Source organism: Parus major, chromosome 3, assembly GCF_001522545.3.
Source record: "Parus major isolate Abel chromosome 3, Parus_major1.1, whole genome shotgun sequence".
Classification (NCBI taxonomy): domain Eukaryota; kingdom Metazoa; phylum Chordata; class Aves; order Passeriformes; family Paridae; genus Parus; species Parus major.
Genome location: NC_031770.1, coordinates 50493865 through 50519668, shown reverse-complemented (window position 1 = coordinate 50519668; position 25804 = coordinate 50493865). Strand labels below are relative to the sequence as shown.

Genomic DNA, 25804 nt, shown 5'->3' with positions numbered 1-25804 from the left:
GCACTGCTACAGTGGGCTTTCTAGATAGTTTCCAAATCTCAAATTCCACTTTATGCCTCCTGAACTGTGGCACTCCTTCACTGCCAGCAGTATTTGCTTCACCCTTTGTATGTCCAGATGACCTTGATCATTTGCATCCTTCCTGAATTTCTCTGTGTAATATATAAAGGCTGAAAAATCATGGTATAAGTATATGGAGAAAGATTTGCTAAAATGGATGATTTCATGATTACTTAAACTGCTGAAAAACCTTAGACAGGAAGCAAACATTTGCAGCCGGGTTTCAGAGATGAAGTGTTCTGTCATAATGTGGGAAATGCTTTTATCCTAGGTGCTACCCTGTTGTGTTCTCCCCTCCAGAAGCTCTTCTGATGTTTCACAGGCATCAGAGGGTACATTTCCATTAACAGTCTCCACCAGAAATGAAGGATTCAGCGCTCTGTCCTCCACTCAGCCCCACAGGCAGCAGCTGGCACAGCAGACCGGAATTCCTGAAACTGCTCCTGTGGGACCGACTGCGCTACAAAAGGAGCAATTCTGACGTCAACAAAGTGAACAGGACTTCAGTTTGGCAAGGTGACACATCACACACACCCCACCATCACCCCTGTAGCACAACAAACAAAGCTTCATTTTAACTGACACCAAGAACCTGGCTTTACTCTGCCCTTCAAACTTCAGGCAACTGGAGTAATTCTGTAAAGAGCAGGTGTAAGAAACTACTCCAGAGAACGGGGAAAGAAGAACCCACACCATGAGCTGTCTGGTATTTATTACTTTTTAATACAGAGAACTCACAACAAAATATTCTCTAACAACACACGTAAATGATATCATAACCAATTATTTTAATTTCATCAACATTCATTTGCTATGTACATATTCTTCCATCTGCAAAAGTGCAATCCAAGAATGTCTCAACAAGAAACCTTTATGGACAAGTATATTTTTGAGGGGTTTTCTCACCAGTGGCCTTACAACATGTTTGTCCTTGGTTACTTGATACAGCAAAATGAGGAATACATGGGAGGGGGAAAAAAAAGGAAAACATAAAAATATTAGGGTAGATGCCTCCCTTGTAGGAATATTCCTTATTTTTCCAATTAAACTCATTATGAATACACTGCTCATTACTGGAGATTTTAGTGTAAATAGACTATAGGATAGTCTATGGTCTGGCTATAAAAAACTGTAGTTTCAATGACTCTGCAGCATTAGACAGAACAACAATTTCAGGCTGTTCATGTTGGTAGATGTCAAATTACACATCAGCATGTAAAAGATGTCCATTTTGTTAGTTATGGTTATCAAAATTTATTTATAGACATCTTACTGATGGATGAAATCAGTTTTACACATCCAAAATATGAAGTCTACCTAAATGCAAGCCTCTCCTATAGAAAGGAGAGTTAACTACTGGAAAGAAAAGCATTTGCATATGCAACTCCTATTATTATCACAAGGAGTATCGTGCACTTAAGAAGAGTAGAATGAACCTCCAAATCCAGAGGACTGCATTCTCATTTACAAAACATATTTCAGGCAAATTTAATCTGACCATGGGCCATTTTAAAAAGAACACACAGCATCAGAAAAATGAAAGGTAATGAAGAATCAACTAGCCAAATAAGCAAAGCAAGCAGCTCCCTAGCTAGGGAGGCAATTTCCCTTATGATGCATTTGTAAGCTCGTAACTACTTCCAGTGCTTGTCAAGACAGAAAGCAGAACAACTGTGGTCTAGTTTAACCTCCAAAGTAGCCATAAGGTCCCAAAGAAGTTGCATTTGTGCTTCTACTTCTGCAAAGCCCAGGAAACTCTCCTGGCCAAAGGTGAGGGCTGACTGCTTCACTGGAATCTGCACGTTACAGAAAATCGTGCATTTTGCAGTAACCCAAGAGTAGCTTTCAGTATCAACAAGAAGCAGGGAAAGCCTCTACAAATTTGGGATAATTTACTTTGGAGTGAAAGTTCAGAAGAATCTTTCTGTAGCTCAGCTGGTTTCCACTAAGGATCATTTTTACAATGCTATGTGTGCTGCAAGCCTCCAGTTGAGAGATGTGTTTTACAAGAAAATAGGCATTTCCTCAAGCAGTAGATAAGACTCACTTAACAGCAGAATTAAAATGAAAAGCTGGCAAAGAACTAAACTGTTTTCTTAAATAGATTTGTATGTAATTCCTTGTCAGCGTTAAGACTTTAAATGTGCTTTCCCCTTCCCATTTTCTCAGTCTGCTTCATTCCTGGTTTTGACTTGGATGTATTATACAATCTCTCATACACTTGTTTTTAAAGCTGACCATATTCCCTTTATTCCATGTCTACTCATTTCTGATTGTCACACATACAGGTCTAGAGAGGCATCCAAGAACTTAAAGGGCAGAATTATAAATTAGGCTACTCTAAGACGCAAGTGAACAAGTATCTAGGACAACTCCAGATCCCACTTCTCCCCTACCATGTGCATTGTACAGTGACACTTCCTCTCACCCCTGCACAAAAAAGTGGGCACACAAATGCCATGTATCCTATGTGGGAATAGAATCGTGACGTGTGACTGGCACTCAAGCCCTAACCTACAGGAAGAGATGTAAGCTTTAATTGCTCTCTTTAATTGTTTAATTACAGGAGCTTTGTCTTTGCTGCATGATTTCAGGCCACTGCAACAGCTGCTGTTTCCTGTCTGGTCTGGCTCTCATGGTACTGCCAGGAAACACTACTCCAACCTTGTTAGCCACCCTAACTCCAGCAGGTTGCTCAACACACCATCACAGCTGAAGGGCTCATCCTTCTGCAGGAGTTAATCCAAATTATAATTTGATTGCTCTTCACAAGGGAAGTCTATGCTGCACAGCTAATTGGGTCTTATCTGCTAGAAAACTTCTTCCTGCTCAGGTATGCCCAGGCCAGGTCCTGCTCCTATGGACAATGGGTGCAGTGCTGGTCCCACTGCAGCCGGGCCCGGTGTAACTTTGTGGTAGCCATGAAAGGACAGTGTTAGAAGTCTCTCAAAGTCTTCCCCATAATTCTCACAGAAGAAGAAACAGGTTTTCCCAAAACTGTTGCAAAGGGGACAACTGCATAAAACTCCAAGAACATGCTCCAGACCCAAAACCAAGCCCAGGAACTCACACAGAAGGAGAGGAGCACCAGTGCTGAAGGCTACCACAGCCTGCTAACACAGCTGTTCAGACCAGCACTGGGCCACATGAGCTGCGTGGCACCCAAGGACACTGCCACTCAAACTGTCCCAACATAAATGCTCTGTGCAGCCTGGGTATTCCTTGAAGGGTAGCTAATGCTAAAAGGAATTAATTCTGCAGTGAAGACAGCCAGGAAGTAAAACTCTGAACTTGGCATTTTTGTGCACAAAGAAACACGGATCTTCAACTTGAGTTTAATGTGCACGATAATTTTTTAATTCAGCAGAAAGTGTAATTCTCAGTCCAACACAGGAAAAAACACTGTTTTGGCTTCTGAATGTTTTGTTTTCTTTCCCAGGGTGGCAGACTATCAGGGCCATTTTCAAGACTGTGATTTCAACAGATACACTCTATAAAGATTCTAATTTGGAAAAACAAAAGACTTCAGAAGAAACAAAAAAGAATCCCACCATGTAAACAGAAACAAAACCCACACCTCTCCGGAGGACAAACACTTCTTGCTATCAAGAAAAGCATAAAAAAACAAACCTCCCTTAAATCTCAACTGATTTGAGAAACCAAGCAAAAGATTAATGACCTATTTTAAAAAATTTATTTAAGGAAGAGAGAAATGGGAGTCAAGAAACAACAACTGCAGAGTCTACATGGCCAAGCCCTCTGATACAAATTCACTGCTTAATGCAGTCTATTATGTACAGCACATAGGCATGTGGAAAGTAAATATGCTAAGTTTGCTTTCTTAAAACATCTCCTTGTTTTTAGATCCTATACTGAACACAATTTTGAAAGAGGAAGGTGCAGCAATGAATTGTTTTAAAAAGTGATGACATGTTTTGTACTCAGTACCTCTCAGTTCATACAGGTCTGAGGGCCCAGCTCCCACTTCATGGCTCTCCTTCCACACCAGGCACACAAGCCTGCAGCAGGCAGCAAGGCCTCAGTCCCACCAGGCACATACAATCCCATCCCCACTCAGCTCAGCCAGTTCCTTCCCTTAAAAATGTCTGTGAAGAAACACCTTTAAATAACGCATTTTAAGATTTCCAGCTTGTTTTGGTATGAGCAGATGACCCAGCTGGGCACATGACAGCCCTGGTGGAAGCAGCACTATTGCCTGCACTGTAACTCAGTGAGGGCAATGCACATCAAACACACATGGCAGGAAGACACGATGCCAAAAGAGTTCATTCAAGATTGCATTTTCTGGCACACATTTACATTCACTTGTCATGATACCTTAGTTTGCTCTGGTCATGGGAAATCTGAAAGAAAGCCTGCTGAGGGGACTGGCAACACAGGGCCAGCTCCTGCACCCCTGGGAACCAATGCAAAAGGCTAAATGAATTCAACAGTAACAGATTTCTTTCCAAGGATTTCCCATTTCCACCAAGCTGGAGGAACAACCCTATGCAATTACCCATTTTCCAACAGGACATATTTCTCTGTCCTTTATGTCTCCCCACACCCTTCCTATAAACTGTATTACAACTATACAAAAAAATAAACCCAAATCATTTTTAGCTGAACTTTACCCCACACATGGGATATACTGAAAGGCCATTAAATTGGCTTGCCTCCAACCTTCACAGAGATCTTGTCAGGAGGATTCTGGTTTTAACAACATGTATATATACATATTAATATGTACACTGACAAAGAAGCTGCTCTTTCAGTTAGAAAAGAAATTAGATTTCATCACAGAATGAATCCTATAAAAAGATATGTAATAAAGTTGAAATACCCATAAAATAGCTATTACTAAAGCAAAGCTTTCGTCAATAAGCCTCCAAAACTTTAAATGAAGAAAATGGCTTCACGAAGTGGTAGTCTAGATTTCCACAGTGAGGACACTGCTGGACGTTGCTGTATTCAGAGAAATACTGCATGCCGATCCGCACGTCTATTACTGGCTTCCCACAGTGCTTACAGTTCAGTCGAGCCTGTAAAAAACAAAGAAACAAACAAAAAAACTTTCTGAAATAACCACACTCCCCTCAGCTTCTCACCTCTGGAAAAGAAGGTGCCAGAGGCAGTCCCCTGTCCTTCTCAGCAGGAGAAGGGGTCAATCAGGACTGGCAGTAATGGCAGTGCTGGTAAGGACATTCCTCACCTGGACTGGGAACGCGCAGGCACACACCATGCCTTTCACATGGAAGACCACCACCAAATTCTGGGGAGTGGGTCACCTCCCACTCTTATCAAGGTTTATTTTGTGCTGTGTAAACTCTGAATCAATTCCTCAAGTCCCAGCACAAGAAGTAGTGTCTCAATAAATCATTAATGAAGCATCAAAGCAAAGAGAGAAATTTCATGTTTGTGTCATGCAATTCAACCACTTAGGCTGACATTTGAACATCATCTGTCTATGAAATACACCAGCATTTTAATCTTTTGGCTTAACAAATGTAAAACTTGATCTGCTTTATCAGCACAACATGGCATTATGTCACTTTAAGTATCTATTTAAACATTTATAGTACATATCAGGTTACACAAACTAAACATCAACACAAAAACTATTCTACAAAATCCAACTGAGAAAGAAGCAACATTAACTGGGTGGATATGAGAAATAATTCAAGGTCTTAGGTGAGGAAGGAAGGAGCTATTAATATTCATCTGTTACAAAAAAGTGAATCTTCAGAAGAAATCTAGCTGAGAAACACAGCCCATCTGATACAAAGAAAGCAACAGGCAGCATGAAAGCTCAGCAAGCCCTTTGGAATACTCAAGAGAAGCAGAGAGGATTTGAGACTGTAAAGAAGTTACAGAGTAAAGGTGACAAATGAGCAGTGAGGGCCTGAGCTGCACCGTAGTTTAACCTCACAGCCCAGTACACTAATGAAAGCTTCAGCCCTCCACTGAAAAGAACAAAAAGTATTGTCTAGGCTGTCTTGATTTAAGTGATTTTCCTGAATGAGGAGAGGAGAAAATTATTAAAGTACTATCCCTGTTGAGAACAGACTCAAAAAGAAGCAAATCAACAGCTTCATTACTATCTGCTCTGCTTGAAAAGCAAAAATTTTAAGAAATACAATCTACTACATTATGAATTTTTATGGAATTCTTAACCAAAGTGTTTTCTCCTTTACTATCGTCCAGCGCATCAGCTAAGAGTTAGTAATCTGACAATGGCTGCAGTTCATTATTCTACATGCAGATTTGTGATGTAGAATTAAATATTTTGAAGTAAGGCATGAAATTACTCAAAATAAATCCAGAAAGGCAATTTGGAATTACATTATGTATCATATTTAAATGTCACTTTTCTGTATGCACAGAACCATCTGTAGCAATCATGGTGAAACAATAATGCTTATTATCTGGCAATCACAGTCATTGCAGCTAATGCTTTTATAGTCAGTTCTTGTACCATGTACTGTCACACTGTCCATTAATCATGTAATTAAGGCTCTTGTATAATGAGCTCTTAAATCTTTTCTTGTACATTCAACAGAAGCAATTCAGATTTAAAGCTGCTGACTTTTACAAAGGTAGAAAATCAGTATCAGTGCTTTCTTTACCTTTAGAAGTTTCTATTTTTAAAAAAAGTTACAGCCTCAAGAGAAATTAAATTTGGAGGTAATATATCAGTCTGTAGTGATAATTACTACCAATGTCACCTTAACCAGCAGCAGCAATACCACATGCCTTCTGAGCAACACATTTTGGTAAATACGTTAAATTTAAAATAAACCGTCATTTTGCATACTGACAAAATGGTATTTCAGATGGCTTTAAAGTATGCACATTACCAAAAAGGGACCCCAATTTGAATGGCTGCATCTCTGCAAGGCTCCTGTCCTAACCTCCTACCACCAGCTGTGTGTCCAAGCATCTCGAGCAGAGCACTGAATCATTCCCAGACAGATGTTTTTTTCACAGCTGTCTACCCCTACCTGCACAGCAGAAGTGCTCTTTCCACCACATGGACAATTAAATCCCTGGAATGCAAACAGTCCTGCTGTCTCAGGCACACATCTACTCTGGAGTAGCCCCAGGCACTGGATCTTCCTCTCTCAAGGCACAGATTAGGTGAGAATTTAATGAACATAACGTTGCTTCAGGCTGTGGTGGGTGAGTACCATCACCAGGGTCAGCCACAACGAAGATTAAGGAAAGCTGAGTAATCACCAAGCACAAAGACACTCTGAACCTTTCTGTTCCCTTGGTGATTTCTTGCTACAATTACGATAAAAGACAATTTATGAACTAAAAACTCTGGAAACATGAAACATCTGCTGAAAACGTGGAACTATACCTGACACTCGTGATGCTAGTGATGAAGCATCAGATTTAATTACCAATGCATTTAAAGTGAGCTTTATTTAAAAAGCTAAGTGTATTAACCACTGATCCTTGCAATGACTTTAGTCTACCTAAAGGCCATTGCACCTCTTAAGACGAAGGGAGAGAACCATCAGACCTCCTGTATTGCACTCATAGGTACAGGCTGGAAAAGAAGGATGGAAGGAGGAAAGGGAGAAGAGATACACAGCCTTGACTTTATCTAATCAGTTGGAATTTCACCTCGTGAGTCTTACTTATGTATGGTACTAACCTGACAACAGGGAGATGCTGCCAGAATATCGTAGGTATACATAGTTCCCAGCTGATGCCAGCTTCCATCCCACCGGGACTTGCACTTAATGCAGATAATTTTGTGAACCCCTTCTAAGCAGTCTACACAAACAGCATAGAGGTGCATAAGCCTTCCTGTGGACAGAAAAGACACATCTTAAGGAGATGGAAAGAGAAGATTAAAACAGACATTTTCTGAAATGTGGTATCTGACCTTTAGTGGTACAAATCACATCTTTTTTTTTTTTCTTTATAAAGAGTGAATGATAAAGTACTTCTCTATAGGAAATACACAGGGCTTGACTGAAGCTATGCAGAACTCGGGAATTAGTCATCACCCTGCCCACTCTCCCTTACATCACTTGCTGATAGGTCTTAGCAAAATATTTTATAAAAGGAGTTGCTAAACCTCCAAGAAGAGATGCCAGGTTAAGATGTAAGATCATCTGCTGTGTTTCCAAAACCAGAACACTGCCCTAGCTTCATCCCCACCTAACATAAGAAGTGGAGAAGTGCTGAAGCTTATTAGCAAACTTGGTACAGATTCATTTAACAACTTTATCTTCCAGCAAAGAGGGAACCAACGACCTAATATTCCCCACAGAAAATATGCAACAGTCTGAAGAGCAAATTCTTTTCATGTACTTTCTTCTGACTGTTCATTAACAACAAGTATATTTACATTATATATTGCACATACAAAAACTTTAACATGCCATTCAGAACTATGACTACATTGAGCTCTATCACAGCCTTAGGCTCTGTATGCACAATGACTTTCAAAACCTGAGTAACATTTATTTCTATAAAAAACAAGTGGCTCAGACTTGAAAATCAAATATTTTCACTACATACATGTGATTAAACTAACCAATGCAAAATCTGAGACCAACTTTCACCAAAAAACAAAATTCCTACATAAATTATAAAGATCTGGAAACTAGATTATGCCTGACTTGTAGTGACTAAATTGATTTGCAATTTAATAGTTGGCTATTAGAAGTGGCCTGACAACGAGTACTAATCCTGTAACGTACCAGATTTTGCACTGCTGTGTAAGACAGGGTTAAGCAGTAGTGAAATTACAGATCAGCAACAAAGCAGGACTGTGTCTAACATGTGTTCACCTTGGATTGCAATTTGTGCTCTTTAGCATCAAAGCACTGAACACATCACAAACTTTAATTCAACAGACATGCATCTTGTAACTCTTCTACAAAAAATGGGAACAAAATATTAGTAATTTATGGTTAGTCTATACCAGACACTTCTGAAATTAACAGTCTGTGTTTTTACTTGTTTTGGTTTTTAAGCCAACTATTTTAGAAAAACAAGAAAAATAGACTCTTCTTAAACTACTCATACAAAATACACTTGCTAGTGTGAGCTGGTAAAAATTGAGTTATTCTACACTGGCATGTTCAGCTTTATAAAACATGATGGGATGAAACTAAAGTGCATATAATATACATATAATACATATCATTAACTCTGTTCCTAAAAATATAATAAACTCTGTTCCTAAAGTGAACACTCTAGTGACGTTCAAACAACTCTATGCACAGCAGTTGTGTTGAGCAGAAGGATAAATAACTTTCCCCATCTGAAGTTCTGCACTGTTTCTGCACTTTAAAATAGTACATTCCCCACCACGTAATTTTCAGGATATTTTTTGTATAGGAAATGAGGCACCTGGTATCTTAAACATGTCTAAAGTGACTTTCTGTACTGAAAAGAAAGTAACAGCCTGGAACAGCACCTTACAGCTTAATTTCATTTCAAAGAGTACTTCTGGTAATAAACCATTTTACCCAGGACAAGGAGGCAAAAATTTTAACAATTAATTAGTCACAGCAACTTGTCTGAACAAGTTTTTCAGATATCTCATCCAACAGTTAAGAAATAATTAAGGTAAAAAAATATAATTTCACAGTTTCATTCTTAGAGGCAAATGTTAACAAATAGTGAGTTTCACTATTACTAAACCAGCTTTTTGTACTGATAAAATCACAAGCACATTGTGTGACTCCCCACCAAAGCAAATAAGCATAGTTATCTCACATACATATACTCTATTTATCCTGGAACTTTTTGGGCTTGTATATTTGCCTATTCTTTTTTCTCCTTAAAGTACATTAGGCAAGACAGAAACAATAATGTTAGCATGAATACAGTTTAGTGGCTTAGTGCACAGTGATTTAAAGTAAGAAAAAAAATAAAACACAAAGTTTACTGAGCAAAGATATGTTACATAACACGTATTATGACCATGCATGGGATACAATGTATTTTATTGAAAGGTGAGAAACTTTAATGTTAAAAATACTTCTGGTTAATGCCTTACCAACACATGTTTTTGCATACAATTCTATGCTTTTGACCACCAGACTAGGAATACCTTCTCTAGCTCATTTTAGCCATGCTGGCTGCCAGCAGGCTGTAGCACAGGCACATCTAGCCATGTACCACCCTGATCACTTAAGTCTGGGCCACAACTTTCAGGAAGAGCTAAGGCTCACACTGGCCCACGCTCATTTGTTCCTCTAGGAGGAAAAAAGAAACACATGCTGTGGTCTCAACTCATCTGAGACCTAGGACATTATCAAGACATAGCTCAAGCATGTCCAAGTTTGGAAATAAGTCTAATACCTTCACTAATACACTACTACAATTTTAACACACCATATTAAAAGCTTACTCTTATTATACTAAAAGCATCCTACCCTTCCACAGGCCAGACTACAGCCTTTTCCATGTTGAAGAAATAGTACCTCGCTACAAAACAAAGCTGATACTCTCTAGTCTGAAAGCAGATGAGAGGTACCTCACCCTCATCAGTGGTACAAATACAATTTTCACCCAGGCTGCAGCAAAGCATGCTTAAATTGAAAAGGTTGCTTAAAAGGTTGATGTATGCTCTCAAGAGATAAATGAGCAAGCATATGCTCCAGAACAGATTGGCTGGAAAATCTTCTCACGGTCTACCTAGAAATCAGATCAGAACTTGTTTAGTTGTAAGCCCAAACACAAGGCATGGATCTTTCTATATGGCATCTTTTTGTAATTCCTTCTAAGTGTTTCAATCTGATCCACGTGAGTATTTTGGACATTACTTCAAGCTTTACAAAACTGCTTAAAAATGCAGAATCAGGATGAAAATCTGTAATGGCAGGGACAGGGCACAGAAGGCAGTTCCATCATTTAATGAAACCTAGCATGACTGACAGACAACCTGTACCTTGAAGGTGACAGGGAACATCATATTCAATCTCATCATGTCTTGATGGGCTAAGGAACAGGGTCCCGTCCACCAGCGGAAACTGTTCAAACACTGGCAGCGCCCTGTGGCACAGAGCACAGTTTACAACGTTCCTGTGGCTGGCACTGAGAGCAGCAAGGATGAACTTCCGAAGGTCCTCCCCTTGGCCCACCTGGGCATCGTCTTCCATCCGCACGTGGAAAGTATTCAATTTATGCCTGGGGATGTGAGTGAGCAGCTCAGATAGATCGAGCCTTCTCAGAAACTGCACGGGGGTATCGAAGTGTCCTGATCTATGTGCTTGCAAGCCAGCTGCCCCGTAATCAAAATGTGCATTCCTGAACATGCCCCCGCCAGCCATGTTCTTCTTGTGGGGCTCCAGGTGAATGGCATTCTTCAAAAACTCTCCCAGGTATCGGGAGGAACGAGGGCCGCTGAAATGCGTGGGGGCGAGGATAGAGTAGCCGGTGGGCGGGGACTGGCCGGGAGAGACACAAGGTGAGCGAACGGCGTAGCTGCCGCCCATGACGCCCTTCTCCTGGGAATTCTGCCTGTCCATAGAGTGCCTTCGCTGGAGGTCATTACTCAAGCCTTTCTGCGGCTTGTTGGCCGGCCTGCCTTTTTTGGCCTCCTCTGCTGACTCTGTCATGGACCTTCCTGTACTCTTCTCCAACACTGATTTCTTCTTCTTGTCATCCTGCATTCGCTTCACCTGGTACCAGTCCGTGTCCTTCTTCAAATGACCCTGCCCACACCGACAAGAGCAAAACCGAAAAGCCAGGTCATATCCCTTCTTGGTCCACATGTTTTGGCGACACTGCTTTTCGTTCCAGCTCCTGGCTCTGCCAATGCAATTGAACTGGACAAGGATGCTGCTTTCCCACTCGTAGAAGCACTGAAGGTGCATCCAAGTGCTGTAGGGACAATGCTCGTTGTTGCATATAACCTTCTGGTAGTCATCCTTCTCCAGGTCCACCGGCCTTCCAAAGCTACAGATCAGTGGAGTAGCACAAGGGGCTTCTGTGGAAGGTAGAACAGATACATTAATAACTTAATGGCCTCTTTATCGCAGCACTTTCTTTAAACACTGTGACAAACACACGCAAGGTCTTACTAAAAACCTGGTTTACTAAAGAGCCACAAGCACTACCTCTGGGTCAGTGCAAAAAGCAGTATTTGCCAAAAAGAGATAAGAATGTGAAAGGAGATAAGGAAATGCACAAATAAAGAAACAAAATGGCACTACTATCTGTTTAATATTCAAAACAAAAGCACCTCAGAAGCATTAGCCTTCCTCAAGCATTTGTGGATACCATTGCAAGGCCTTAAGAAGCAAGGAGAAAGCACTGTGAATGTTTCTGGAGGGCTGCTTTGAAGCCTGAGAGGAAACATGGGGAGAACTCACAAAGATGTCTGTTTGAAAAAGAAGAAAGCAATACAAGTAAGCAAGCAAGCCCAGCTTCACAATCATGGGGAGAGGCAGAAATTGATCTTTGAGACTGAACAAAAGACAACAGCCAGGGAAGAGAAGGAGGAAGCAGAGAATTTTGAAAAGCAAGACAAAGAGTTTACATTCCTAGTACAAAAAGGAGGGCCTTCATTACATTGCTTAGGCAAATACAGACTATATCACCACCACTGACCTTCTGGATAGCTACATTTCATAAACCAAACAGTTCTGCAGCATAGACAGGTGAAAAAATCCAAATGCAACATGGTATTTTATCAGCAAAGTAGCAGCTTTTCTGTATCTTTGAGAGAACAGTTTCCTTCAATTATCTCACAGCAACAATATCAGCTTCTACACAAAAAAACGTTCTACAATAGAATGTTCTGAATTTATGAACCAGTGACATTTCCCAGCTCCTCACCAAAGTACCACAGACTACATATAACTCCCATTGCTGGCTGCTCTGTTGCAGCTGGGAGACTCAAAAGGGATTGGAAAATTTCTACTGGAGTTTAAGTAAGTAAAAGCAAGAACTTTTTAAATGCTGTAGTGGGTTGCTCCCCACCACAGATGCTTACTCAAGTATTAAAAATATTTCTCTGTATTTCTGTCTTCCTAATTCTCCACTTCATCAGAAAGCACTGCTCCAACAGGGCTGTCAGGCTGCCTTTTAACCTCTGTATGGCTGCTTTCAAATATTAACAGGCTTCTTCAGGGTCTTCTGTGTTCAAGTACTGCTCACCCTATTTAAAACAGAGCAATCAGCTTCCTGAAGTCCCCCTGAAGTCTAAGCCAGAGCCCCAAGACTTATGGCAGAGGTGCACAGAGCCTTGAGGAGAGAGACTGCCATGACTGAAGTTTTTTTCCCTTAGGACTTTAAATTACTATCTGATGAACAGGCAAAAAAATGCCATTCTGTTGTACTGTTTTCAATCCCATTCTTATCACTTCTTGCACAAATAACACAAAATAGTTTGCAGTCTAATTAGAGGTTTTATGCTGCTAGACATATTTTGACCCAACTCTCAGTAAGAGACACACTATCCATCATCATGTGTCCTACAGCAGTAATGCACAAATCAGATGCTCTACAACAACTGATCTTTGCCATGCTAGTGCTCCTTTTCCCAGCAAGATTTTGGAAAAGGCTATAAACAAACAAAATGTCCAAGGCTACCTTCACTAAATTCAAGATTATTGTAGTTCTTAAAACTTGAACTTACACTGAAGAAAGAGGCACAAATAACACAAAAAAACTTTCCTGAGCCAATCCCTGGAAGATGCCACATCATTCACTTAACTTCTCTGTCCCTGTTTCTAATTCCAGAAGTGGCACACTTGCAAGAGGAGTTCTTCTGCCATACCTTTCCTTCAGGGATTGGTCTATAAATTGCAAGCAAAGCACATTCCCCAAAGCTTTCCTTTAAAGAAGAAAAAGCCTATTTAACTTCAAAATATGGACTTTTCAGACATTAAAAACAAATTACCAAACTGAAGAGAACAGAGACAAGAGAGGCTTTCCCTAGAGACTCTTTGGAAGTGCTTTCTGTACATGTGAGAAATATTTAGTAATTGGTCATGTCATGTCTCTGAAAACCTGCTAAGAATCTGCAAGTTTGGAGATGTCTTTGAGAAGTAACAATTTTATTTGCTACCAGTGACTGATTTTTCTCCACTCTTTTACTGTGTGTTATTAAGTATAACGTTGCTATTATTTACTATAATGTTGCTGGCCAAGAGCAGGAGTGATAACTTACCTGCTCTGAAACAAAATCTGTCAGTTTACCAGTCCAAAGAATTTTCCCACCCATTCTCCTAAACTTTGATTCAAGTCATACTACCACAGCAAGCATCTCTGCAAAGATTTTCTTCCTTGTCAGTCTTTCTTTCATCACATTAAGGTCTGAAAGCAAAGTTCACAACTATAGCATCCTTATGCAATTGACCTCAGAGAAGCCAGTTAAACTGAACCCAAGAAAGGAAAACCGTCAGAAGTCATATGTGAGGCAAGGAACCGGAGGCACCAATATGAACAATTCTCACCTATGCATTTCCTTTATTCATCTATTTTGGCACACATTCCTTTCCCACCACTGCAAGAAGGCAGCAAAAAAAGAACATGCCAAAAATCCACTTATGCTCTCCCTGTGTTTCAGAGAGTAAATGTTCTAACAGTTGCAGGTATAATTATAGCTGACAGCTGAGGAAGTACTACACAGACAAATCTAGAATTTAATACAGACACTATACTTGTTCATCCATACTGGCATAGTTAACTGACTAAAAAAGGAAAGTGTTTCCTTGATTAGCCTTTGAACACATTTTTGAGTTTGCAGGATCTCTAGCCCCCTGAGAAGTTTACAGACTCTTCACTAAGTGAACAAAAAATGAAATTAATAAGTGACTGAAGTACGAAAAACATCACCACAGCCCATGTATTCCACAGAATATGTCTGCAATTACTCAATTATGATCACATACTGTGTGTCAGAGGCTAATAAAGGTGACTTTCAACCAACTTTTTTTCCCCTTCTCCTAGTCAGTCAGTGGAAACACTGTGGAATGAGATCTTCTGCAGTTTCTCCTTAAGAACTTAGAGATGCCAGATTACCTTCCCACACAGCATAATTTTATGGGGAAGAAAAGGCAAAGCTGCAAGTTCTGGACAGCGATGTCTCCTTCAAGATTTGAGTTAATTAGATGATTACAAAGTTTTCACACATTCCCTCATCTGATTCTGCTTTCTACACAGTGTGAATTGGCTGGTCACATAATCACCACTGCAAAACCAGGTCTAGAGCAGGTGGAAGACAGCAACAGAAACAAAGCCTTCCATCATGCAAAAGATTCCAATGAACTTTCAAATGGTGGCACTGAGATTGCTTTGGAAAACATCATTGCTAAGAGAAGAAGCTGGTCTCTACTCACCTCTTCTGGGGACTCATCTGACATTTCACTACTGTCGCTGTAGCTGCATAGGAAATGCTTCAGAAAACTAGCAGGTGTCTCTGCCATGTTGCCATGCTCCACAGCACAGGTTATGCCATGCTAACCAAAGCACCTGCTTTCACTGATACAGATTTGCTTTTGTCAAGTTTGCTGGTTTGCAGGTTAAACTTCTGCAGTATTTCCACAACAGAAACTGAGAAGCCCAGCCTGGCTAATTTGTCTCAATAGATAGTTCTACTGCTTTCTGTAGTTTTCCTGTATTGAAGAATGCAGAAAATTCCACTGCCTGAAAAGCACAGAAAAACCTCAAGCCAACATTTGGTTTTGCCACACATTTCAAATTCCAGCAGGTGTATCTGTACAAAATAGACTGTGAAGGACCGAACATCCCTTGCAGATTTCTCTGTACCCATGTCTCCTGCCAAACATAACCATGCCACATGCTCCTGCATAAAGAATAAATGAGAAACAGAAAACAGCAGGTTCTGTGCAATTTTCCCAGTTCATGGCAACAGATATGCCTTGGAAGCAAAAGAGACAGCGTTCAGGTAAGTATGGGAGCCACATTTCAGGTAATGTGAAGAGCTCTTCCCATTAATTCCCACCCTTAAAAGTGATCTGAAACAGAGCACTTTTTTCATTATTACAACACTTTAAAAATTCTTGTTATCAAGCCCTTAAACTTCCGGTAATTAGAAATAAATTTTGAGATTTTCTTCAAAAAGTCAGAGCTGGAATCATTGACCTCATGTTTTATGAGGACGGTGTTAACGATTACGGTCGAGAGAGATTATGATGGGAAGTAAATAAAAATTACACGGCCAAACTGTCCATCCACACCTATAGCCCCAAGCTGGTTTGTCACCTAAATATAATTTGCTTCCAAGTAGCTAACAGCTCAACAAGTTTCTGATTTCCAAAGCTATGAAACCCAACTGCAGGGAAAATGAAAGATTACATAGTATCAGAGCAACATCCATTCTCCCAGCAGCCCCTTTCAAAAGAATGCCAAAATAAAGATAAAAGAATTTCTGCTTAACTCTCAGTTTCAAGATGGGTTTCACAGCCTAAGAGAACAAAACATGACAGCATGCAGTTTTGTGTAGCAGAACAGCTTCAACGTAGGCTGTCAAGTTGCAACTACAAGCGCGTGCTGCTTCTTTCAAGATGCTATGTTTCCACATAAAAAAATAAATGTTTTCTCATATTCCTCTGTAGTGATTTGGAACAGTGATTTTGAAAATAGTTGGAAGGAACAGTACATAAATGTCTTCCAAAACAGAAATAACATACAATATTCCAAACACACGTACATTTGTGCAAAGATAGCTCAATGTTTAAACAAGGTTATGTTTTATGTTTGACAGAGCCACCATAAAATTAACTTTTCTTTCAAAAATGAGAATGACAGAAGACTGCAAGGAAGCTGGATTGGTTTGTTTGGCTTTTTCTCATTTTCTCTGCTCAGGTTTATAAACATCCATAAAAGCCAGGAATAGGAATAGAAACAGAACATCTGAGAAGTACTTCTTTCAACAACAACAACAACAACAACAACAAAAATCCTCCTACATGAATTGGTTCTATCTTTTAATAAAAAAGAAAGGCAGTATGTGAAGACCATCCTACCCATTTTATGACCCAAATGAAAGCAGCAGAACAACAGCTGCCTGAGGAACTTCCTTCTGGTGAAGTGTATTAAGGAGACTGTTGTTTACTTCTGTTTATACACCCATCACAAAACCAAAGATGCACCCAGCAAGCCAAATGCAATGATTCCATGGCTTCAGTTTCGTGACTGCTCTCATTTGTTCCAAGTCCTCAATGCAGATGCCTAAAGCAAAATTCGCTCTTCCCCTGCTACGCTCCCACATTATCCATTGTGTTAAGCACCAGAGTTTTTCAGTCAGTGAACAGAAACAGATAATTATTTCCCATACTTGTTGGCATAGGTTTCAGCTCACTGCACAGATTTGCCATCTCTGGTAAAACTCAAGGGAGGTGTTAAACATGTGAGTCTGGGGGCAGAGGAAGAGGGAAGTGCGGTGGTGGCTGGATGAGACGGCCCTACTGTCATCTTAAAACAACTGTCAGGCAACAGTAGGTTGTGCTGGATCTGGAAAAAGAAATTATCTCCAAAAGAAGGGAAAGGTCTTGTCACTGGATTGGTTGCAAGACACTGACTATGGCTTGCTTTTGGTCTACTGTAACTCTAGCATCTCTTCATTTATGCCAAGGACACGCTAGTTGCCAGCACATTACCTAGGCCAGAAGGGTTCCTGTGGGACATAAACCTTGCAAACCAACACTTTAACCTCTACTCTGCTTTCCCACAAACACTGCTCTCTTCACAACCTTACACAGCTAGGAATTGTTCGCTCTGCCAGCCTGAACCAGAGCTGAGTCATTCCTGGGGAAGGCCACTCCCTACCAACCATCTGCATGAATCTTCTGAATTTCCTCTGCCATCAGCATAGCTTTATTTTAATTGAAGTCACACAATATTAGTGTATTAATACTGTAATGTAGCTGTAGAAAATAAACCACCACAACAAAACAGACAGAAAGAGAAAGCTTGCATTAAGTGTCTGATGTATTTGCTTTGTTGAACATTGCAATACAATCTAATTTTCCAAAGATTACCAAGATGTGACAAAATGGTACTGTCATACTGATAAATGGTTAAATAGAACAAATAATATGGCAATACAGAAATGGTTGGTCACTTTTCTAAGAGCCTAAGTGCAGCAGAAGAATGTAATGAGAAAAAACGTTTCACAAATTGATCCAAGAGGCAGGCTTGGATCTTCAGTGCAGCAGCAACAACAAATGACAGCTGACAAACAGTAAAAGAAGTCTTTCAAAACAGCTCAGCTCGGGGTTTATACTGGTAACACTCAGTGATGATGACTGATATCTCTTCAAAACTTCTTAAGCAATCTTTGCAGAATGATCAAGCTTCCAGGAGGATTCTCCAGGAGGGAAGGGAAAAAAACCAAGACAGCAGTACCTGATAAGCCACTCTTAACACAGGCTTTCTTCTGTGCCATGACTCCCTCACGCTCTTGGAAAGAGAAGCCAAGGCCAGCAGTCCGTTCTCAGTAAGCAACAGACGGACACACTGCCATTGCAATGAGGAGTTGTCTGGAGTCAGTCTGGCTGACAGCTTTGCATCCATTACACACCTACATATTGACACTGCCAATCCAGAGCTCAATCCTGTCCCCAAGGACCATGCAGCTGCAGGCAACACCTCTCAGGAGTGATTTAAGGTGAGCAAAGCCATAAGCAGCCCAGTTCCCTCATGCTTTACCCCATGTGCAAGATGTCACTAATTCTACTGAGTAGTAACATGAAGTGATTACCTTTCCCTAGAAAAGATTTCAGGTAATTTGGAGCTGCTAAACCCTGGTTCAGCTGAGAATTTAGGTGATGGGACTCCCAGAGGGCTCAGTAGCTGCTAGAAGCATCTCCATGCACTTCACTTATGTTAACTTCACACTTGACCTCCAAGACAATCTCTTGACAATAAAACAAATAAATTTAAAAAACCACACCTAGCAACTTGACATAGGCAGAAAAACACCATAGAAATCATGAAGGCTTAACTCATACCTGCCACATTAATACCTTCTAACTAACAGCACAGTCTAAGCTAATGCCTGTTTATGAAATCAGCAACTAGCATGTGATACAGTTCTCTGCAGCTCTCATTCAACCACCCACACCCAGCTCAACCATCACCTCACCAAAGTAAGGCAGAAAATCAAGAGTGAAACTGTACAAACTAGGGAAGATAGGCACTCACATGTGCACAGTAATTCTGTAGCTTGTTTACACAGCCATCTGTGCTCCAAGCTGAACCTACTGCCTATGCTGCTGAAACCCAACATGAAAATTCATATGGTCCTCTAGAAATCACCATAATCTGTACAATCATCATCCAGCCTACTAAGCCAGTTTCTTTCCATTGAATATGTGTTGTCCAAATACAGAAAACAATCATTAACAAAAGCTTTCGCTTCTGCTTGGGATGTACAGACCCTCTCTGTATAGGAGAAATCTTGCCCTAGCTTGTGCTGTAACACCTGAATCCAACTGGAAATATATAGAGAACAGACCTAAGCCTCTACCAGTATCAGTACCAGGATAACTATGTAACCCAAATATTCCCAGGTGAACACTGAATTGGTTTAACCAGGTCAGAAGACAATTGGTTCTCTGTGCCATTATGCAATCATGCTCCAGCTAGGAAGACACCTCAGCATTGTGTGGATTTTTCTGATTGCTTCTATCACAGTGAATGCAGAGATTAATGACTATCTCAACACTGGAGACCTTAATGTGGACCTTAATGTGTTTTGAACATTGGCAGTTGCTTAGTCTGCACATGAATTGTTCCCAAAAAAAAAGCACTTGCACCAATAAATCCTCTCACTTCAGCCTTCCAAGAGCTTTTAACAACTTCAACTGCTACAGAGAACTCACCTTGATGCTTCAAGAAACAGTTATTCTAATAATAACTAAAGCAGACTCTACTGCACCTGCCCTAGCAAGTTTTCAGAGGCAAACTCCAACTCATGCTGGAAGTAGAGGTAACTGTGGCATGCACTAGATGCTCTAATGCCAAGCACAGATGTAAACACTGCAGGCTGGACTCACTCAGACTGAGAGCCAGCTAGCCACCGCACCCAGCCTAAAAGTACAAGGCAAGAGAGAAAGGAAAGCAGGTTGAATCAAGAGGTATCAGCACCTTTTATATTTTCAGATCTAAGGATATTTGTGTCATTGGTCTATCCCTCCCAAGTTTCAGGGCAACAAACCGTACTTTACTTTCCATGCTAAAAGCTAGAGAAGGTGGTAGAAACTCAGAGGGAAACAGGAGATGCAGTACCCAGCATCTCTTCAAGACAGCAGCTCCTGATGTGGAGCTGTTGGTTCCCACAGCCATCTCCCTCCTGATGCCATGCTGGCTCCCAGCCTTGTCATGTAGCAATCTCTGGCATCTGTGTGGCACACAGAGACCCGCATTGTACACTTCTCCCATTATGGGAGCACAGAGTGGAGATGGGCAGTGCCAGGCACACTCAATAGCCAGGCTCCAACAGAAGGTACCTCCTCTCCCAGCAGGAACAGCAGCAATATCCCTCTCGAGCCCTGGAAGGAACACTGACAGACTGAGAGAGACAGAGAGAAAGACATAAAGGTTGAAGTGAATGCTCTCAAGATAAATGTCACTAAAGTCTACCAGGAAATGCCAGTACTCCACTCAAAATCCCACAAGCTTTCAAAATGGAATTACCCACTCCAGCAACTAGATTACTGCTTCAAGAGGCCTCCTTGAAATTATTTGAATTTCTATCAAAACAGTTTAAAGAAAACCCATGCCCTACTAATCCTGTTATAATTTAGACACCTTGAAGATTAGCTGTAGCATTTTACTCTGAGCTGAATGCAAGATTTTCCTCTGTTTTTTCCCTCACACATCCTGCAGGAAGAAAAGCAGAGAAGGACGGATGTCTGCCAGCCATGACAGTACTTTAATATCAAAGGATGTCTCAATATGCAAGGATGTAAGCAAGGCTGAAGAAAACTTACAAATGTCTCCAAGGGCTAGAAATCATTTTGTCACTACTTGTTAGATCACTGGGAGTAAGATATGGGATGAGTACAGACAATGCAAAGCAAACAGTTCAAAAACTGTATTTCCTTGTATGAAACAGAGCAAACATCAAGCCTAAACCTTACTCATGAAGGCACTACACTTGAGCAATAACTAATCACATGAATACAGAATGCTGTCAGGGCACTGATAGCCGTTTTGATAGCAAATAACTTTAAAAACCCCAAACTTAAATTGGTGTGGGCTCGCTTGCATGAAAGGATAATATTTGACTCAGTAACATCATGCACATTATTCCATTTGCAAAGATTTACAGTACATGAACTGCATTTGCCATCAAAGCATGTAATTGCATAGTTTTAAAAACCTTAAAACTAACATGAAAGTCCTTTTGAACCTAATTTGCATTGATAGAGACAGTGAAATTTGCATTCAGTTGATTTCTGCAGTTAGAAGAACACAATGGTATTGTCGGCAGAATGACTTCCCCTTAGTAAATTAATAGGTACTAAATTTTGTAGTCACTGCAACAGAATAGAAACTTAATTTTCCAGGTGGTCTCACTGATACCAATGGGACTCCCTCAGGCTAAATAATAAGAAGATGCCAATATTGAACATCACTAGAGTGCCAAACTGGAACTGGATATTATATGCAGCAGGGAACATTTGACAGCAAATATTAATCCAGGCTTAAATACTACAACAATTCATTGTCTGGAAGCACATTTTTGAATTAAAAATTAAACATTGCATTGATGAATTTTCTGTCCCTCTTTAACTATCCCACATCCAGGATATAAAAATATTTTTTTTAGTAAATCATAATTGTTGGCCAGTCACAGCATTCAACACATGAGTCACTGCTGTGCTGACTTCCCTCTCCATACACTTCTCCTACATTAAAATTTTTATTTGAAAGTAAATCAGTCTTACAAATTTGTGAAACCCAGGTGAAGTGTTCAAAAGCACACAAATCTGCCAGCAGCTCCACCTGCCAACCCACCAATTCAGCAACTCTGCCACTTGTGCAGTTTAAGGGCTCACCCATGGCAGGAGGAGGAAAAAAAAAAAAAATCTTAAAAAAAGTGGCCAGTACACCAAAAGACAGTGATTTAGAGACACTTAGGAGCTATGCTGAGGGGTTTGGGTGGTTTTTTTTTGTTTAATTTGGCTGGCTTTAATGAATTCCATATTAAAGGGAAAAAGCATAGCTAAGGAGACATAGCTAAGTCTTCTCACAGCACCAGTGCTGGAGAGAACAGAGTGACAACAACAAGGGGATGACAACAACAGCAAGTTGTTAAGATAGGGATGACCAACCCAAAGAAGAGGATTTGGCTCGACTAGACAATGAGATGAAGAATGGAAACAAGGCAAAGAAAATGGATAGAATAATGAATATAAGATCAGAAGCAACTGTATGTGAAGACTGGAGCATGAGTTTAGAGGATAGAGAAATAAAACAACTGGAGCAGAGAGTCAAAGTGTCCAGCCTCAGCAAGGCAGAGACAGAATAGGAATTTGCTCCTCAGATTTAATAGTAAACCCCATGGATTTTCCTATCCTGATGAAGGGGCAAAGTATCCACAAAATGTTATACTCATTTATGTCTGCAGATGAAGGTAACCAACTACTGCCATCAGGAACACTGTCATCAAAGGGCTAAGTGCAAAATCCCATGCATGGGACATGATTTTTTACATGATGACAGCTCAGATTTTAAGAAAAGTAACCCTGAAAACTATCTACAAAATGAGAAAATTAAATTATTTTTAGAAACATCATTCAATCACTCTTAAGACAGGTAATCTAAGAAATGAGGCTTTCTGTGATATCACATCTCCGTTTCCCTGTGCACTGTGATACTGTTAAAGTAGTCCACCCACACCCCATAACCCTCTCTCCATGACCTGCGCATCACTTAGGGCAGGAAATGGATGCACTTTGGTCAAGAAAGATTATTAATCTATCATATGGTCTGAGATGGAAGAGAGAGGAACGGAGGACATAGCTAGAGAATGTGAACCCCCTTGATCATAGGCATGATCCCAATACCTGCTGAGAAATTAAGAGTGCAAGGTGAAAAAAGCCATCACGTCTGGTCAGTGGTTATGCTCGCTGCGTTCTGGATTCTCCTGTGGGAGTCTAGAGCCCTTAAGGCATAGTTTGAGCTCTGAACATGCAAAAATTGAAATACCACCAAAAAAACATAAACAAATGCCCTCTTGGGGGAGGACAAAAGTCTACTGATATTTCTCAGTCACCATGCCAAAACTGACTGCTTGTTTAAAGTGAAAATTGTGCGCAGATTGAGGCAAAATTTATCAAAATGTAAAAGTGAACAAGAACTTCCCACAACAAAGGGATGCTGTAATGGCAGTTCCCAATCATATGGCACAGCTAGTCAGGGCTGCACAGAGAAGCCCAGAGGAAATTAAAAATTCTATTTCATTATGCCACATAGATGAGGGGCAGAGACAATACATGGACCACACAATATACTGTGAAGACTTAAAAAAAAACCCCAAATCTGAATCATTAGCTCTTCATGAGTGAAGCAGGGTCCTGATGTGACTGCATAATTAGGCATCATACTGACATCATGATGCAAAGCCAAGGTCTGCACAGACACTTTCAACTGTTAAATCCACAGCTTTCATCTCTGCATACTTCTGTCTTGTCACATTCATGAAAGAAAGCAGGTTATGTCATTATGATCATCCACTGCTTTTCCGGGGTACAGGTGGAGTAGGAGAGCGGTGATACCACAAATTACACACAAATTACGCTAGAGCAGCACATGGTGACAATGCAGAAGAGAAGAGCAAGCCCGGGGTCTCACAGGACCAGTGAACCCAGGCAGCACAAGACACAGCATGCAGCTGCACGGTCCAAAAGCAGCACGGCTAGGAGCTACCCTGCAAACCAGCAGACTTAATCTACAACCCAGACAGTCTCCCACAAACAGTCAAGACTTGACTGTGCACAGCAGAACTCTATTAACCCCACCACTCACTGCAGCAGGCCACATCCTCCATAAACTGCTTAGTGAGCAAGCAACCCTCAAGAGCACAGCCTCTTACAAATGTCTGAAGTCTAGTAATGGGCTAGTTGCCTCCAGGGTTGTGGCTACACTACAGTGCTTCATTTCAGATTCATTGAGGACTTGAGGGAATCTGTTATCATTGTCTCATCTTTTCCCTGCACATGAGCCAGATTCCCAATTCTGCAGCACAACCTGAACCAAAACTGTTGAAAGCTTTGCACGTACCAGTGAGAATACAATTTACAGAACTTACAGCTCAGGATTATCTGATGGGCAGTAGCTAGAGTAAAATAAAGCTAGCAACCACATCTACCCCTCCAGCCTTTATGATTATCTGAAAAGAAAGGCATGACACAATGCAATGATCCTGCCAAGGCAAAGACCAGGTGCGCTGATCAGGCACTGTAAAGCAAATGTTGAAGCCAAGGCTGTTGTACCTCTGTTGTCAAGGGGCAAAAAGGGGGAAAAAGTGAGGGATTTGGTGATAGAGTCAAGGAACGTTTCTGACCACTAAAGTCATGTGGAAGCAGGAGGAGAGAGAATAAAGGAGTACCTCCGTTTGGATGGCAAAAAGGCAGCCTCAACCTGTGAGGAAGCCAGCCAGCACAGGGGAAGGACTTGTCAAGCACAGAGGACACAGCCTCACAACAGAAAAAGACTGACAACTTGTCTCTGGCTAACAAACTACCAGTGTTCACTGGCATCACCTCCTGTGGCATTTGCAGATGGAACACCACCTCATCATCCACAGGCAATACAGACACACCAGAAACGCACCACTACTGCCACTTGTGCCTGAGCAAAAAAAAAAAAAAAAAAAAAAAATCAAAACATTGTTTCTCCCCGACCACAGAAAAACCAACTGCAACGTGGATGTTGGAGATATTACATTACCATACTGAAGTCATGAGAAAAATACTCCAGCAATATTCTAACTCCTGTTAATCTCTTTTTTTTTTTTTTCCCTTGTTCACTCACCTAAAGCAAATAGTAAAGAAAAAAAACCTTAAACAAACCCAAAAATGAAATTTTAATAATTCTCCGTGATTCTCTGGAGTAATACTCTTACATAAACAGTCTGGCAAAGACCTTGTGAGCTAAAGTGATTCGTAATTAATTGCTAATATTTCCAAGGAAAAGTTTCCAATAAATAATACATGGGAATCAGACATCTTGAAAACCAAACCAAGACACTTGGAACTGTCCTTCTAACAGCAGTAGGCAAAACAACTACCACAAAACATAATACCTGTTGTAGCCACCCTCCCACTTTTTGAAAAGCATGGAGAGTAAAATGCTGAAATCCAGCTTGGGAGAGGAAAAAAGTGAAGAGTAGGGACTCTGCACCACAGTTTGTACATCTAGCAGCAGACCTGAAAGGTGGGGTTTTTTGGCTTAGTAAATATGTAATAAAGTCTTTGCCTGCCTTTAGTTTTAGCCTGACACATCCTCTCGCAGCAAAACAAACATGAATAGCAATGCAAGTTTCCGCAAGACACCACCTTACCGAAACCGCTCCGAACGAAAATCCAACCCACCGACCAAAGGCAGCATAAAATGGTTGATGCGAAGTGAGCGCGTTACCCTGACAAACCCAACTGCTGTACAACGGCAAACAAAACTGACCGAAAAGCAGGACTCCATTTTTAATCGTGACGGAATAAAGTGGGGATTTTTCAAGGGAGCTCCGACTCAGCCGCTTCCCGCCCGCCGGGGATGCGCTCTGCCCGCG

The 25804-nt window shown here is 40.8% G+C and overlaps 1 protein-coding gene across 1 annotated transcript; it reads right to left on the bottom strand.

Moving 5' to 3' along the window:
• Positions 1-755: 755 nt before the first annotated feature.
• On the bottom strand, positions 756-25801 carry HECA (hdc homolog, cell cycle regulator; the record flags this gene model as incomplete). The annotated part of the gene is made up of 4 exons (XM_033512919.1): positions 756-5102; positions 7724-7878; positions 10982-12022; positions 25699-25801. Coding segments are annotated over 4 exons (1464 nt in total), but the record flags the coding sequence as incomplete, so codon positions are not given.
• Between the last annotated feature and the right edge of the window lie 3 nt (positions 25802-25804).